This window comes from Lactuca saligna, chromosome 4, assembly GCF_052625555.1.
Source record: "Lactuca saligna cultivar CGN05327 chromosome 4, ASM5262555v1, whole genome shotgun sequence".
Lineage (NCBI taxonomy): Eukaryota > Viridiplantae > Streptophyta > Magnoliopsida > Asterales > Asteraceae > Lactuca > Lactuca saligna.
Window position 1 is genome coordinate 333,136,674 of NC_136420.1, and position 12,920 is coordinate 333,149,593.

General features: G+C 41.7%; 1 protein-coding gene and 1 pseudogene across 2 annotated transcripts; both read right to left on the reverse strand.

Annotated features, from left to right (window-relative positions):
* Positions 1–248: 248 nt before the first annotated feature.
* On the reverse strand, positions 249–2,742 carry LOC145040122 (uncharacterized). 2 transcript variants are annotated; one of them, XM_078988101.1, is made up of 9 exons: positions 2,640–2,742; positions 2,449–2,557; positions 1,736–1,838; positions 1,445–1,634; positions 1,245–1,343; positions 1,105–1,163; positions 916–1,021; positions 606–662; positions 249–379 (listed from the first exon to the last, which is right to left on the reverse strand). In XM_078988101.1, exons 1-9 carry the CDS (start codon positions 2,721–2,723, stop codon positions 374–376), a joined length of 813 nt encoding a protein of 270 aa, XP_078844227.1. In that variant the 5' UTR covers positions 2,724–2,742; the 3' UTR covers positions 249–373. The 2 variants fall into 2 exon arrangements, with proteins under 2 accessions (XP_078844227.1, XP_078844226.1); XM_078988100.1 differs by lacking the exon at positions 249–379 and having other exon boundaries at positions 381–662.
* LOC145040958 (senescence-associated carboxylesterase 101-like) lies at positions 2,737–11,583 on the reverse strand (annotated as a pseudogene).
* Between the last annotated feature and the right edge of the window lie 1,337 nt (positions 11,584–12,920).

Genomic DNA, 12,920 nt, shown 5'->3' on the forward strand with positions numbered 1-12,920 from the left:
ATAAAATAGGATTGATCCATTGGTGGTAATTTCTAGGAAATGTTGTGTTAAAATCATTTGTATAGATACAAATTATTGTCCTCTTTTAAATTATTTCTTGACCTTTTTCTTCTTAGGAATCGATGGGCAATTTCTTAGAAGTGACCAATCATGATTTTAATATAGACTTCTTTCTCTACGTACCATACCAAGGAAATCCATTGGCAAATTTCTTAGAAATAAATAAAAAAAATATAGCAAATTACTCGTTAAATAAAAAATACACATCTTTACTTTGATTTTACCTCAAATAACGTATTTCCGATATCAACATTTAAGAGTCTATGTTACAAGTTATAATCAAATAACCCTCCAAAATTGTCGTGCTACCATATCATTCCTATAAAAAACAATCATTCATAAAGTAATAACTAATGGGCAAAATGTCAAAAACACCCTTTTACAAAGTCTCATAAATGATATAACAAAGGGGAATCCTATAAAAGATTGAACAAAAACTACATAGTTTTTTGAGAAACTTGTTTTGTTGATCGAGTTTGGATATCTTTTGTGTATATATTTGTAAGGGCAAAAAGCAAGAGAACAAAAACGACTTGAGCACTCACAATTCCAAAGTGGCTAATACTGTTGCCAATTTCCATCCAGCTTCCCGTATTTTTCACCTGTTGTATTACACATCGAGTGAAAAAAGGTTAAATACAAGAAATAGCTATATACTTTTATTAATTTATTTATTATAGCATCCATCGAATTATAGCAATGTCATATTAATTCAAAGCAATTTTCACTGCTATAATTGAGTTGTTTTTACAAAATAAAAAGTCCTAACCAGATTGAAAATCAAAAGTACAATGCTATAATTAAATAAATTTTACAAAGCATTATAATAAGGATTTTAACTTTAAGTATTCATACCAAGAAGAAGAAGTGAATTGTCATAACATCCGAGCATAAAATAACAAGAAAGTAACATCCCAACCGTGGAACTCTCGCTAATTTAGTTATTGCACTAAATGCACATCTGCATTCAAAGTCAAAAAAAAAAAAAAATCAAAATCCATTAAAATAAATTAAAACATATTCAAAATCAGTTGATAAACTTACATGACAAGCATGAATGGGATGAACAATTTGAAAATAAGCAAGGCAGCCATGAGAAACGGCTGTGATTGTGACACAGATTAATTTTGTTAAAAAAATTACAATATTATATATTGAAAAAGTTATGTAAATCTTTTACTTACACTGAATATTGTGATAAATCGATAAACAGACGAAATCTCGAAACTTGCAATACTTGCAAAATTACCGGTTCCAAAAAATGCTATATTGAAGAACACCATCTAGAAAGTTTTTTAAAAAGAAAATGAAAATATTAGAGATGTTTAAAACTTAAATCGTTAAATGAAATTGAAAAAGAAAATCCCTAAATATTTTTACTTACAAAAACTATTGGGATTCTCATGTCAGATAATTTTAAGCATCTATCACCTTCCTCAAGAAGTATGTTTTCATTTTCAGCTTCAAAGGAAGTCAAAGATTTGTTTGACTTTTTGACATAGAGAAGAGTGTTTTCGAAAAGTATCCATCCAAAAAGTGCAAGGCCAAGAGCCCCATAGAATACAGCTTCATATCTGTGTTACATGGTTTTATTTTTTGAATGTCATAATTTTATGCATTTACAAGATTTTTTTTTTTTTTTTAAATAAAAATATTAATTTAAATAAATAAATACCCAATGGATAATAATAGGAAAGGAGGTGCAAAACCAAGGAATATGGAAGTAAGCCGAGAGAGTAGGTCGGTTGCAGAGAATAGTGGGAGCACCATGGATAAACCTAAGCAAAAACAATAAATGAGTAAATTACACTTTTGGTCCCTAAGTATAGCTGATTTTTGCAGTTTTGGTCACAAAAGAATTTCTCTTGCAAATTTGGTCCTTAATTTTGGAGTTTCCTACAGACTCTGGTCTCAGTGTCGTATAAGTATACCACAGGGACCAAATATATAATTTTCTCTTATCTTTTAATCATGCTTTATAGCATTTTATATGTGTGTTTGATTTTTTTCTTAAATTAATAATAATTGTAGTGTAAATAATTTTATATTAATATATTAACAAACGATTCAATTTACAATATACACTAAAAATGTTATAAATTTAAAAACTAATATGCACATGTAAAACGGTATAAACCTTAATATACAAAAATATGAGAAAATTACAAATCTGGCCCCTATGGTATACTGTTTTAATACAGTTTTGGTCCAAGGGAGAAATGGTGATTTTTTTAGACGACAAAGGGACCAAAATCGTTAGGAAACTTCAAAACGAGGACCAAATTCGCAAGAGAACTTTTTGGGACCAAAAATGCAAAAATGAGCTATATTCAGGGACCAAAAGTGTAATTTACTCTCTAGTAATAAACAAGGTAAGCAAAATGTTACCAGCAATTGACCAATTCATGAGTTGATGTAATGGAAGAAGTTCACGGTTTTCTGTTCTATGAGATGTTGAGATGTACACCAACACAGATGCTAAACCAACTAAAAGGGCCTAGTAAAAAAAAATTGTAAATGTTAATTTTGAAATACAAATTAAAAAAAAAAAAAAGTAAAACAAATAAATAATTACATACCTGTAAGTGAAATAGGAAGGGGAACTTAGGTTTTGAGACATGGTTTATGAGATAAAGCCAATACTTGTTGTCTTTTGTATGCATGTCTAAATACCTACTAATCACTCCACCACTTCATCAAACTGCTTTCTGCCACGAAAACATCCGGTGACAACGAGAAATCTTTGATTGCATCCATAAGATATACCTCAAACTATTTGAGGTCGGTTTCAATGTTATGCGTGTCCTTAATCTTCAAGTCTGTAAGTGAAATCAAGGCCTCCTCTACATGGGCCCAGAAGCAAGAATCCTGGGTAAGACTAGCAGCCTTTGTTTTTTTGTCGCTTGGGTTTTGATCCTTGTTGTCATCGTCCGACCACTTCTGTAATAACTTGTAGTGATTTGGTCTAACAGTCATGTAGTTTGTTTTTCCTCGTTTGTAGTGAATGGCTATGTCTAGTGGCTCCACAATCCTTCTATAGTTGGTTCCACCGTAGAGCCAACGCTTACACAACTTGGCACCTTCTTTTTGTGGCATTTCATCCTTTTCTTCAACAATCTTCTTCCAATACTGGTTTAGAAAACCTTGATGTGTGATGTGTAACAGCCCGGAATCTCAGGTATTGTTTAAATTGTGTTTTTGGGGTGTTTTAAGAGGGGACTCGGCGAGTTGGAGCCAGACTCGCCGAGTAGGGTCGCAGACCTGGTCGCGGGTTCGCGACTGGACTCGACGAGTCCAGATATGGACTCGGCGAGTCTGCGCTGTTTAGCGAAAACCCTAGCCGTTCAGATTTGGGATGTATAAAAGGGACTTATTGGCCGTCATTGTTCGTTTTAGCCTTCTGAGAAGAACCCTAAATCGATTGTGTGCATCTAGAGCAAGGTTAAAGGCCATTGGTGATTTTGAAGGAGTTGTGTGCAAGGAAGAGAAGGGCTTGGCTAAAGGAACAGCAAGGGAATCACGTTCTGAGGTTTGGGGACATAGAGAGTACATCATCCAGGTAAGAATTCGAGTATGCTCTGCTATGGTGATGTGTTTAGAGGATTAGGGTTTATGGAACCCTTTTGTGGATAGATTGAATGTTACCCTAGTCCCCCAAACGATTGTAACCCCGTGTTGGGACCTTTGGAGGTCCAGAATGTCCCATGTCTGTGCATTCCGGGAATTGATGAAGGTTTTGGATTGAAATCCTTATGCCTTAGGTCAACATGTAAATTATAAGTCTTGGGGTGTAGCATGAACACCTAAATGAAGACCTTACGTGATGGACCAGTCTAGGAGGACCAGACCTATGAATTGTCGGAACAATTCTGACCTTAGGAAACAGTTTGATCGACTGCATGGCATGGACTCGCCGAGTCCGATGAACAGACTCGGCGAGTAGCTTGGAGAATAACTGGGACTCGTCGAGCTGTTCTTCAGACTCGGCGAGTGGAGTCGGGGTGGCCCCGCGATTCTTCCAGGAGTAACTCGTCGGGTCAAGGAGGATACTCGACGAGTAGAAGGGAATCTTAGAGGATTGGAGGACGACTAGACTCGCCGAGTCCGATCGAGTTGACCGGGGACCGTTGACCAGAGTTGACCTATGTGTGATTTTCTTAGGGTCAGTTAACTTGGAAGATAAAAGTGTTAATAAGGGATATATGATATTATAGGGAGTTTGTAGCTCGGCGGATCGAGTACGAGTGATTTCAAGAGTTGCTAGCTTTCAGTATCCACGAGGTGAGTCTTCTCACTATACTGTACCCGGAAGGGTTTGACTGTGTGACCGGAAGGTCGGATATGATATGTGATATATGTGCTATATGTGGTAAGTTAATTGTTATGCGTGATGTGTATGTTTATATGGGCCGGAAGGCAATATGTTATGGGCCGGAAGGCAATATGTTATGGGCCGGAAGGCGATTATGTTATGGGCCGGAAGGCGTTGTGTTGTGGACCGGAAGGTCAGGGCCTGGAAAGGCGTATATGTGTAAGTTGTATATTGGGGAACTCACTAAGCATTTATGCTTACAGTTGTTATGTATGTGTTTCAGGTACTAGCGAGGACCGTGGGAAGGCGCCAGCGTGATGCGTACACACTGATTGATGTTTTGAGATCTTGGGAATTCTATGATTTGTATTTCGACTTAACACCTGGAATAATTATATTTAGTTTGAATAAAAATACTCTATTTGTTTGAAATGAAAATTTTGTTTGAAAATTTGCGTTGTTACAATTGGTATCAGAGCCTTGGTTTGAGGGATTCGGGTGCACCTTCGGGTGTAACTGAACTCAAACCGAGGATTTGAGGAAAACTTTTTTTTAAAAAAAAAAAATAAAGGCATAAACTTTTATAAATGATATTGTGGTAAACAAGAAAGAAGCAGTGTGTACGATCAGTCAGCGCCCGAACGGTAAAGATCCCCAGAATACCTTACAATGTTATGTTATGAGATGAATTATGATATAAATTGCTATGCATGCTAGAAGACTAGGTATTCATGATAGGACTAGAGTGGCCTGATTTGTGATGCCTTAGTCTAGGGAGTTTGTCGATATGAGATACTTGATAACGTGCAGGTAGATAGTGCATATCAAAAGTAGAGTACTCACTATTCGGGGTTTGGGGAGGAAGATTTGGGACGAATGCTGATACGGTGTGGTCGGTAGTATTGGGCCCGTACTACCGAAGACACCGGGTTGGTGGGAGACCCAAGTAAGAATCCTTGGATATCGGAGACTGAGTAGGGTTGCGTTATCGAGTGCGATTGTACTTGATGGAGTCTCTGATAGTTTTATGTTGTATTTCAGAGACATCATGGTTAGACCACGCCATGGGGCGAGTTCGAGCGGCGTGAGTGACGAGGAGATTCGTCAGCTGATTCAGGAGGAGGTAGCTGCAGCGATCCGGGCTGAGATCCCGGAGATGTTTGGGTCTATTAAGACCACCCTGATGGAGACGTTTGAGGAGCGGTATGCCGCACTGACTGAAGCTGCAGCCGCTGCCGCTACCGCAGCTGTGGCCGCTGCCAGGCCACAGGGGGGTGACTCGTTGCTATTCCGGGAATTCAGCAACACGAAACCACCTGAGTTCGATGGGACGCAGGATCCGATTGCTGCAATGAGGTGGATCGCTGATATTGAGGGGTGCTTCTACACTTGTTCATGCCCGGAGCACCTGAGGGTACGGTTCGCTTTGAACCAACTCCGTCTGGGAGCGAAGGATTGGTGGAAGTTCGTGACGGCGAACTTCACTTTGGCGGAAATTACAGCAGTGACATGGGAGAGGTTTACTGCCATGTTCAGGGACGAGTACGTTCCCCCAGTGGAGAGGGAACGATTGGTTCAGGAGTTCTTAACCCTTAAGCAGGGTACTGATTCGGTTGCGGTGGTCACGCGGAAGTTTCATGAGAGGGCGATGTTCTGCCCCGAGCTGGTGTCCACAGAGCAGTCGCGGATGAGCCGGTACTTGGGTGTTTTGAGGAGGGATATCCGGGAGTTTGTGTCAAACTCCACCTATCATACTTTTGCTGAGCTTCAGGCGAATGCCAGGAAGCGCGAGATCGAGTTGGAGACCCAGGCCAGGGAGGAGGCCGAGTCTCAGCAGGTGGACCGGCGACCGGCTCAGTCTCAGCCGGCAGCCAAGCGGACCAAGTCCGCCGATTCGAGGACGGGAGGTCCGAAGGGCCGCACTTGCGGAAAGTGCGGCAAGGGTCACGATGGGGCGTGTCGAGCTGGTGTTTGCTACAAGTGTGGAAAGGAGGGACACATCGCCAGGGATTGCCCTAAGGGGTTTATGGTTTGCTTTCATTGCAACCAGACAGGCCATCGGAAGGCCGAGTGCCCTCAGCTTCGTCAGGGATCTACACCTACTGCCAGGACTACTAAGACTCGACCGGCGAAGGTCGACGCCCCGAGGGCTCGCGGGAGAGCCTTTCAGCTAACTGCGGAGGAGGTCCGCGCTGCGCCCGATGTTGTGGCAGATATGCTGTAATTCACGTATTTATTTAAAGTCGAAATGTTATGCTTATGTTATTATATGTGTAGGTACTTTTCTTGTGAACTCTGTGCCTGCTCTAGTGTTATTTGACTCGGGTGCGAGTAGGTCCTTTGTATCCTTAGCTTTTAGTCAGCATATCAGCATTAGTCGTGAGTCATTAAGTCGGCCTCTGAGAGTTTCTATAGCGGCCGAGAGAGTGATTTGTGCCACGGAGGTTCTTCGGGGATGCGTGCTAGAGATTTTCGGGGTTGAGTTTCCAATTGACCTAATTCCTATTGCGATGGGTGATGTCTGTGTCATCGTGGGCATGGACTGGTTGAGTCGATTCAGCGGTGTCATCGACTGTGAGCGTTAGCTGGTGACTATACGAGACCCTAGTGGGGGAGTTCTTACGGTGTACGGCGAGGGTACCCGTTCGGGATCAGCTTTTTGTTCGGCCGCTAGGGCGAGGCAATGTCTACAGCAGGGATGTAAGGGTTTTGTGGCGTATGTGATGGATACGCGGGAGGCTTCCGAGAGACCGAGGTCAGTGGAGGAGGTCCCAGTGGTGCGTAAGTTTCCAGATGTTTTTCCCGAGGAGCTGCCGGGAGTACCTCCTGCGAGGCAAGTAGAGTTTGGTATCGATCTGATTCCGGGGGCCGCGCCTATGGCGAAGGTGCCTTATCGTCTTGCACCTCCAGAGATGCAAGAGTTGTCCTCGCAGCTCCAGGAGTTGCTGGGGAAGGGATTCATTCGACCGAGCAGCTCGCCGTGGGGAGCACCTATTCTGTTCGTCAAGAAGAAGGATGGTTCGCACCGGATGTGCACTGATTACCGAGAGTTGAACAAGTTGACGGTCAAGAACCGTTACCCGTTACCGAGGATCGATGATTTATTCGATCAGTTGCAAGGAGCATCTTGGTTTTCCAAGATCGATCTGAGGTCAGGGTACCATCAGGTGAGAGTGCGGGATGAGGACGTCCAGAAGACAGCGTTTAGGACGCGATATGGGCATTATGAGTTTGTGGTGATGCCTTTCGGGCTCACCAATCCCCCGGCTGTGTTCATGGATCTCATGAACAGGGTATGTAGGCCGATGTTGGATCGGTCAGTGATTGTATTTATCGACGACATCCTAGTGTTTTCGAGATCTAGAGAGCAGCATGAGGAGCATTTGAGGGAGGTCCTGGAGGTATTGAGGTCGGAGAAGCTTTATGCAAAGCTCTCCAAATGTGACTTCTGGTTACGGGAGGTCCAATTTCTAGGACATATTGTTAATCAGGAAGGGATATTGGTCGATCCGGCCAAGGTTGAGGCTGTGATGAGTTGGGAGGTGCCGAAGTCACCCTTTGAGATCAGGAGTTTCCTTGGGTTGGCAGGGTACTATCGGAGATTTATTAAGGACTTCTCCAAGATCGCAGTGCCGCTCACCAGATTGACCCGGAAGGGTGTTGCATTCTCATGGGGACCCGAGCAACAGACTTCCTTTGAGACACTTCGCCAGAGACTGTGCGAAGCCCCGGTATTAGCTCTCCCGGAAGGGATGGAAGATTTTGTTGTATATTGCGACGCATCGATTTCGGGACTGGGTGCAGTATTGATGCAGAGAGGTCATGTGATAGCTTATGCATCGAGGCAGCTGAAGCCTCATGAGGCGAGATATCCCACGCATGATTTAGAGTTGGGGGCAGTAGTGTTCGCTCTCAAGATTTGGCGTCACTACCTGTATGGGGTTCGATGTACGATATACACGGACCATAAGAGCTTGAAGTATTTGATGGATCAGCCCAACCTAAATATGCGTTAGAGGAGGTGGTTGGATGTGGTCAAGGATTATGATTGTGAGATCATGTACCACCCGGGCAAGGCTAATGTGGTAGCCGATGCATTGAGCTGCAGGGTGGAGAGCACCCCATTGCGAGATGTATGTTTGAGACTGACTGTGATGACTCCAGTATTGGATGCTATTCGTGGGGCACAGGCCGAGGCTGTGAGACCAGAGATGCAGAAGAAAGAGCGGGTTGTTGGGTTAATTTCAGAGTTCGTTAAGGATGGACGGGGACTTCTGACGTTTCAGGGTCGGATTTGGGTACCGTTTGTGGGCGGTACGCGTATTACTTTGATGGAAGAGGCTCATAGATCGAAATTCTCAATCCATCCCGGTGCTACGAAGATGTATTTAGATTTGAGGAAGGAGTATTGGTGGCCCTGTAGGAAGAGGGGCAAGCTGGGACCCCGGTATATTGGGCCATTTCGCGTGATCGCAAGGATAGGCCGGGTAGCCTATCGTTTGGAATTGCCAGCAGAGTTGGGACAAATCCATGACACTTTTCATGTGTCACAATTGAGGAAGTGCATAGCCGATGAGTCGGCAGTGGTCCCATTAGAGGATATTCAGGTGGATGCGAGTCTGAATTATGCTGAGAGACCAGTGGCCATCAGGGATCGGAAGATCAAAGTTCTGAGGAACAAGGAGGTACCTCTGGTGTTGGTTCAGTGGCAACACCGGAAAGGATCGGAAATGACTTGTGAGCCGGAACGTGAGATACGGGAGCAGCATCCGGAACTATTTTCAGAGCGAGACTTCGAGGGCGAAGTCTAATCCTAGTGTGGGAGAATTGTAACAGCCCGGAATCTCAGGTATTGTTTAAATTGTGTTTTTGGGGTGTTTTAAGAGGGGACTCGGCGAGTTGGAGCCAGACTCGCCGAGTAGGATCGCAGACCTGTTTAGCGAAAACCCTAGCCGTTCAGATTTGGGATGTATAAAAGGGACTTATTGGCCGTCATTGTTCGTTTTAGCCTTCTGAGAAGAACCCTAAATCGATTGTGTGCATCTAGAGCAAGGTTAAAGGCCACTGGTGATTTTGAAGGAGTTGTGTGCAAGGAAGAGAAGGGCTTGGCTAAAGGAACAGCAAGGGAATCACGTTCTGAGGATTGGGGACACAGAGAGTACATCATCCAGGTAAGAATTCGAGTATGCTCTGCTATGGTGATGTGTTTAGAGGATTAGGGTTTATGGAACCCTTTTGTGGATAGATTGAATGTTACCCTAGTCCCCCAAACGATTGTAACCCCGTGTTGGGACCTTTGGAGGTCCAGAATGTCCCATGTCTGTGCATTCCGGGAATTGATGAAGGTTTTGGATTGAAATCCTTATGCCTTAGGTCAACATGTAAATTATAAATCTTGGGGTGTAGCATGAACACCTAAATGAAGACCTTACGTGATGGACCAGTCTAGGAGGACCAGACCTATGAATGGTCGGAACAATTCTGACCTTAGGAAACAGTTTGATCGACTGCATGGCATGGACTCGCCGAGTCCGATGAACAGACTCGGCGAGTAGCTTGGAGAATAACTGGGACTCGTCGAGCTGTTCTTCAGACTCGGCGAGTGGAGTCAGGGTGGCCCCGCGATTCTTCCAGGAGTAACTCGTCGGGTCAAGGAGGATACTCGACGAGTAGAAGGGAATCTTAGAGGATTGGAGGACGACTAGACTCGCCGAGTCCGGTCGAGTTGACCGGGGACCGTTGACCAGAGTTGACCTATGTGTGATTTTCTTAGGGTCAGTTAACTTGGAAGATAAAAGTGTTAATAAGGGATATATGATATTATAGGGAGTTTGTAGCTCGGCGGATCGAGTACGAGTGATTTCAAGAGTTGCTAGCTTTCAGTATCCACGAGGTGAGTCTTCTCACTATACTGTACTCGGAAGGGTTTGACTGTGTGACCGGAAGGTCGGATATGATATGTGATATATGTGCTGTATGTGGTAAGTTAATTGTTATGCGTGCTGTGTATGTTTATATGGGCCGGAAGGCAATATGTTATGGGCCGGAAGGCGATTATGTTATGGGCCGGAAGGCGTTGTGTTGTGGACCGGAAGGTCAGGACCTGGAAAGGCGTATATGTGTAAGTTGTATATTGGGGAACTCACTAAGCATTTATGCTTACAGTTGTTATGTATGTGTTTCAGGTACTAGCGAGAACCGTGGGAAGGCGCCGGCGTGATGCGTACACACTGATTGATGTTTTGAGATCTTGGGAATTCTATGATTTGTATTTCGACTTAACACCTGGAATAATTATATTTAGTTTGAATAAAAATACTCTATTTGTTTGAAATGAAAAATTTGTTTGAAAATTTGCGTTGTTACATGATGATTCTTGTTCGGCTCTCGATTTCATTTTTGGTTTTTCCGTTCTGCTTGAAGATATCGTAATAACCTCCTTCCGATCTTCGGGTCTTCATGTACCATTCCATGTATGTCAAACTGATCTTCATATCGTTTAGCTTCTTCGTGGGCTCATATGCATGCGTTAACCTTCCTCTTGTTTTTTATCATATATTTTCACTTCTGGCAATCAGACCATGCGAGATATCATCCAAGACGTTGATGTCCTGAAATTGCGTCACGACCCCAGCCATCAATGGATTCGAGTACCATTCACCAAATATAGAATCCCCACGATACAATATCTTCCTTCTGATCGAACCCAATTCGTTCCTATAATCAAGCAATTGAAAGCTTCTAGGATTGGATGACGCCATGGCGTCTAACACTTCAAGGATTAGGATCTCATCTTCAAAAGCGGTGTGCCCACCTGAGTCTGTGCAAAACAGGAAAGTACCAAAAGGCTTGTATAGAGAATTTGATGAGAAAAAACTCGCGAGAGGATCCATCTTAATTTGCGACCACATTCAGAAAAACATGAATTCCATTGTGGGCGTTCAGAGATAGCACGTCGGAGTGGTAAGGGGTGCACCGAAAGTTATGCAAATGGGGCGTTTCGCGGATTTTGAACCGTTGGATTCTTCCAAATCTACCGCATGTTGATGGAGTATTGTAAAAAGAATGTCGAGGTATCCACCCAGACCTTGTCCGGTGACGATTAATGGATCATTCATAAGCTGAAAAAAGAAATTAAGATTTTAATTTAACCAATAAGAACAGATACTTCGTACACTTGATCTTGGATTTCTGAATCGGCGAATACGCATTACGTTAAAATTAGGCTAAATATCAAATTTGGTCACTTTTTTTCTTACAGTGTAGCATTTTGATTTAATATACTTTGTTGTTCATGTGTATGTATTTTAATTTTGTATACTTAACTATTATGGAAAATTGGAAAAGTAAATTTTATGTTTGGAAATATGATAATTTAGATTTTACTTTTAATTTTAAATTTGGTTTCTTTGGTTTTGAAACCAAACCAAATTGAATTGTAATTGGATATTTGGTTTGGTTTGGGTAGCCTATAATTTGATTTGATTTGGGTTTTGGTTTGGACCTAAAAGATCACAAAATAAAAAAATAAAAAATATTATATATAAAAAAAAAAACTAATTAGATTCCCATCTCTATTGCAGTTGCAAAGCTTGATGGTTCCCTTTTATATATGGAACGTGATAATTTTATTTATATTTTTTATTCATCTACATAAATAGAAGTGATTTGATTTTTATACCATCATTTTTCTTGAAGAAAATCATAATAAAGGCAATAAAAAGTTAAAACCACCTTCAAAGTGGTATCATAGTAATCACTTTATATTTAAACACTAAAAAACAATTTGAAAAAAAAAACATTAAAAAAAAACGAGAATATTTTATGAAATTGAAATGTAGTTATCTACAACAGTTGTCGCGCAAAAGGATGAGACGTAATAGCGTGTCATTTTGTTGAACCGCTCATAAGTTTTCCCTTTACTACTATCAAAATCAAGGCAGTCATTTTAGGAATGGTAACAGGGCAGGTTCAGGGCGGGGCATAGTTTCCTAAACCCGTCCCGATATTTTTCAGGTTTCTTATCAGGGTGTTCCATCGGGTTTCGGGTATCTTATTGGGTTTATAACAATTCATAACGAACTCTTTATTCCATTTTAAGGTACTCGATTTCTTATAAAAAACACATGCGCTAGCCTCCTTTTTAAATTAAAAATACGATACATCACTTTAATAAAATAAATTGGACGTTATATTAAAAATTATTTGATTTAAGTTTAATATAATACATAAAAACATTAAAAAAAACTATTAATAACTAAAAAGATTATTTGATTTAAGTTTAGTGTAATACGTCAAAAAATAAAAAATATCATTCGCACCATATTTTTAAAAACTAAAACGATTGTCCACACTAAGTAGTGCAATTAACATCAAAGGATATATATATATATATATATATATATATATATATATATATATATAATCGGGGCGGGGCAAGTCGGGATGAGGAGAACTCACTCCCTGCCCCGGACCCGATACAAAACCCGAGCATAAAACTCGACTTTACCAAGGGATGAGGATGTGAAAAACTCGACTCTCGTGGCCT